Below are 4,914 nucleotides of genomic sequence, written 5' to 3' on the forward strand. Positions count from 1 at the left end.
TGATATTATATTATATAAAGCTAGAGGGAGGGGCGGAGGATTATTGTCATTTCTCGGTGGGATGGCCAGAAAAGCAATACCATTCTTATTGAATACCTTTGCTCCGGGAGTATTACAATACGGGCAAAATGTGTTGAACGATGTTAATAATGGTATTGCATTGAAAAATTCTGCGAGAAATAGAGGCGTAGAAACATTGAAGGGTGTCGGACAGAAGTTATTATCCGGAGGAAGTAGAAAGATTGGTTTGAAACGATTGAAATTTAATAATAAAAGAAACTGGAATATTTAATTAATTTTAGTTTATTGTTAACTGTCATATTGTTAGTATGTCGGCTGGTGCTCTATACGTTACACCGGGGGGACTCAACGCCCCCGTCCCCACTTATTCTCATTCCATAACTGATGGATTCCCAAAATTACCAGGACATACCATTATTGAATCCTCAATAGCAGCTAGACGCACCTGTGAAGTATTACCAGTAAATCAAGGATCTGATAAATTTCTCGAATTTAGAATACAAAGTTCAGAAGGTCATTTTTTAGATTTAACGAGTCTGGCCTTGGAAATGAACATAAATATAACAAATGAGGATGGGAGTGCACTGGGAGACGATGATAAGGTCATATTTGTGAATTCTATAAGTCAGACAATATTCAAATCTGTGTGTTTGTATCTCAATGAACAACTTATAGAATCGAATCCATTTTATTCATATACGGGTTATATTAAACTGCTTAAGCATTTATCCCCATCAAAATTAGATACATTGGGAAGAATAGCATTCTTTCGTAATAAAGACACAGCAAGTAGTACTATTACAACAGCTGATTTAGATGATATTAAGAAAGACGAAGGTAAATTAACGAATGAAGTGAATACTTGTTTCCCTTTGATGCTGGATGTGAGTAGTTTTCACGAATATATCCTGGATAGTGTCGAATGTCGATTGAGACTTGAAATGCATTCACCCGCATGGGTAATTATGACTCCATTAAGCGGAAAAACATATAAATATAATATTAATTCCATTAAATTATGGATCGATAAAGTTATTCCGTATACGAATGCATTAATTGCATTGAATTCAAGCATGAGGGCAAACCCGCAGGGGTGTGAATATCTGTTCAAGAAGACATTATTTAAATCATATATTCTGGCATCTAATCAAACACAATTGATCGCAGATAATCCTTGGGGACAAGTCATACCCGATAAGATATTTATTATATTAGTTGATATGAAGACATATGATGGAGGATATAATTTTAATCCATTATATTTTCAACATGAAGATTTGAATCATTTCGGGGTTACAATTAATTCAGAAATGATTCTTAATATTGACTGTAAGTTCCCTACCCATGCGAGTAGGTTATATTACGCTACCTTGAAATCTCTGGGTTTGGAGACTGATCATCTGATTACATATAAGAGTTTTCTCCAAGGCAGAACTATATTAGGTGTTGATCTGAGAAGTGAACAGGTTAAGAATGCTATATCTGTCGAGAAGAATGGTAATTTGAGAATAGATATGACATTTGGTAAACCGAAAGATGAGAATAGAATTTGTCTGATGTTTGGTGAAACTAATGCGATTTTAAATATAAATGAAAATAGAACAGTGATAGTGCATACGCGAGTATAGATCATGAATTGTGAAGAAATAAATATTGCCTTGAAACATCATACGGGAAGATATGCCTCGTATTTGGGATGTTTTGCCGCAAATAATATAAATGAAGTTATTATGAGGATAAAAGATAAGCCGGTAATTTTCATCATTAATATATTGAACGATCAAGATGAAAATATGGGTCATTGGATTACTATATATGTGAACAAACACATATTAATATATTTAGATAGTTTCGGGGTGGATTTAAAACATTATACAAATATATATGAGAAAATTATATACAAGAGAAATTTCATGTACGGTATTAATCAGAGGATTCAACATGAAAAATCATTGGTGTGCGGCTTATATGCTATATATTTTGTGTATAAGTTAACAAATTATAGCGTCAAGAAAATTATACCATATTTGTTTAAAGATTTTGGTAGAAATAAATTAAAGAATGACCAATTTATAATGAAATATGCATATGAGCATTTCAATATACCCTCATGTTCAAGTGTATTTGCTAATAATTCAACGTGGAATTATGAAAATCTGTGTAAAATATTGGAATTATAATACGGTGGGGTAGAGGCGTTTAGAGGCGGGGCGAAAGGTTAGAGGCGGGGCGAAAGGTCATAACGCTGCTATAAATGCCCGTGCTGGGTCACTCTTTGCATCTACTGTCATTCAAGTTGGGTCAAGGATGAATCCAATTCAGTACTCCGTTGGAGGTGTCTGCGAGGAGGAGAGAAGACTGCATCCCTGTGTATGTCGGAATAATCCACCTGCGGTAAATGGTAAGTGATTTTTGTTCATTATCTGAGTGAATCTTGTTCTAATATTGAAAAAATCTTTTTTTACACATAAATGATTTTAGAAGTGTAATGTATTAACCAATAAAACTTTTTAATGCAATTAAAGATATGCCTTATTCTTCTTCTAATCGAGAATTTTTTTTCTTTGCCAGATGCGAATATAATGCGGTTGTTGGAACTTATTCGCGCAAATCAAATCCGACAGGAGAAAATGATTTGCGAGTTGATGGGATTGTTAGGAGCGAGATCCACCCAGCCTCCTACCCATCCATATGGAGATGCTGTTGCTACCCCTCCTACCAACGAGACTTCTCCCCGACCTCATGTGGATGTTGAGACTGTGCCTCCTACTCAGGCGGTTGATGTTAACGCTTTTATCCAGGATATTGTAACTCCTACCCACGCCGAGATCGACCCTTCTCCCCAGTCTCATATGAGTGGAGAATGTGTTAGTAGTTGTTATTGCGATAAATGCGTATGGAGCGAGATGGAATATTTTATGACAAATTCCCAACCTACTTCATGTATGGATGAGGATTCCCCCATTTATTATCCACCAGCTTCCCCCCCAGAAGTTTATTGTATAACAGATGAGGAAGAAGACGACGACCCTGAACAAAATGCACAGAAATTCTACAAGAGAAGAAAAATTACTCTACGTTGATTTTAGTCAATGAATTGTAGCTTTTTTCAATGAAATTGTATTTGTTTGTATTACCAGAAATGTAATGGCTGTATAATAAATAATGAAAAAAAAAAATATTGTGTATTAGTGTTATCCTGAAATGTGTCTTTCTGATGATGATGAAAATGTTTTCCCTATGATGTATATATGTAGGGGTAAAGTTCGACATGATTCAGCCTGTGTTCTGGGTCCTTTTTAGTTCATTTAACTTAATGAGAGGAATACTGACGTCACTGACATAGGGTCGACATGATTCAGCCTGTGCGCGTGACGTCACTGACATAGGGGTAAGTCGACAAGATTTAGCTTGTATGTGTGACGTCACTGCTATGTCCCCTTATTAACTAAAAGGGTAAACACCCTTCATTAGACCTGTAGTAAGCATGCCCCCATAGGAGGAGTCTATTTTGAATGCTTACCCCCAGAGGGGGGATTCCAAAAACTTTGATCCGAGGAATTTCGAAAACCCCATAGGGGGGAATCCAAAAAAACTTGATCCAAGGAGATGGAGAATTTGATTTCGAGAAAAAAACTTGATCCGAGGAGATGGAGTCATGGTATTGTCGAGAAATTTTTGGGGATGGGGGTGAAAGTGGGAGGGTGATCCGAGGAAGTGGAGACTTTGATATTGAGAACCCCATAGGGGGGAGTATCCAAAACTTGTATTATCGAGAAAATTTGGGGATGGGGGGTGAAAGGAGGGGTACCCAAAAAAACCTTGATCCAAGAAGATGGAGAATTTCGAAAACCCCATAGGGGGGAATCCAAAAAACTTGTATTATCGAGAAATTTTTGGGGTTGGGGGGTGAAAGTGGGAGGGGGAACCTTAAAAATTTGATCTGAGGAGATGGAGTCATGGTATTATCGAGAAATTTTGGGATGGGGGGTGAAAGTGAGAGGGGGAACCTTAAAAACTTGATCCGAGGAGATCATAAGAAAAAAAAAATCGGGGCGTGGGGGCGATCCGGACGCCGCTGCAGAAGGCGCAGCAGAAGGCGCGGGCGGGCGCGCGCGGAGGTCGCGAAGGGCGCGGCCGGGCGGCGGGCGGGCGCGCGGGCGGGCGCGCGGGCGGGCGCGCGGGCGGGGCGCGCGCCGCGACGGCGGGGTCGCGACGGGGGGGGGGGCGTGGGCGGGGGTATTGGTTGGGGGGTCAAGGGTGAGGTAGTCTCGAGGGCGAGGTCATGGTCAAAACCGGAAGTAACACCTAGGTGTGAAAAGGTGACCCTCCAGCTGCTGGTCCTAGACCGGAAGGGTGCGCTCTGTAGAAGGCCTAAACCGGAAGGGTGCACTCTGTAGAAGGCCTAAACCGGAAGGGTGCGCTCTGTAGAAGGCCTTTTCCGGAAGGGTGCGCTCTGTAGAAATTATGACTACTTATATATATAAATATGTCGTGCCAAATATGTAAAACTGGTCATTTAGCAAGAACTCATTTAAAATTAAGTCCTTTCTAAAATGTTCTCTTATACGTTTAAAGATATACTTTTTTCATTAACGTTAATGTAAATTTTTTTTTTTTTTGCACCAAAAGAATCTTAGAAAACTTACCTAACCTTATTAAAATAAGAGCAATTTATTTTAGCCTAACCCAACTAAATATATTTTAAATACGTTTACAATAATTTAATACTAATCAAACACTATCAAATATATTTTTTTCGTTAGGTTCAGAATGATTTTGGCGAAATTATTGCATACACAAATTTTTACATGTCATATATGGCAAGATGAGCGTTGCCAAGATCGCAAATTCTGCCTATTCGGCACGACATATATATATATATATATATAT

The 4,914-nt window shown here is 38.6% G+C and overlaps 1 protein-coding gene across 1 annotated transcript; it reads left to right on the plus strand.

Annotated features, from left to right (window-relative positions):
- Positions 1 to 1,882: 1,882 nt before the first annotated feature.
- On the plus strand, positions 1,883 to 3,939 carry LOC138851640 (uncharacterized). Its single transcript, XM_070080954.1, has 2 exons — positions 1,883 to 2,422; positions 2,593 to 3,939. Exons 1-2 carry the CDS (start codon positions 2,329 to 2,331, stop codon positions 3,102 to 3,104), a joined length of 606 nt encoding a protein of 201 aa, XP_069937055.1. The 5' UTR covers positions 1,883 to 2,328; the 3' UTR covers positions 3,105 to 3,939.
- Positions 3,940 to 4,914: the final 975 nt, after the last annotated feature.

Source organism: Cherax quadricarinatus, unplaced genomic scaffold (genome assembly GCF_038502225.1).
Source record: "Cherax quadricarinatus isolate ZL_2023a unplaced genomic scaffold, ASM3850222v1 Contig1334, whole genome shotgun sequence".
NCBI classification, from domain to species: domain Eukaryota; kingdom Metazoa; phylum Arthropoda; class Malacostraca; order Decapoda; family Parastacidae; genus Cherax; species Cherax quadricarinatus.

Bases quoted from the DNA above. Each gene is read 5' to 3' on its own strand.
- LOC138851640 (XM_070080954.1), top strand. From the start codon at position 2,329: ATGAATCCAATTCAGTACTCCGTTGGAGGTGTCTGCGAGGAGGAGAGA. The intron at 2,423-2,592 runs GTAAGTGATTTT...TTTCTTTGCCAG, and splicing joins TAATCCACCTGCGGTAAATG to ATGCGAATATAATGCGGTTG.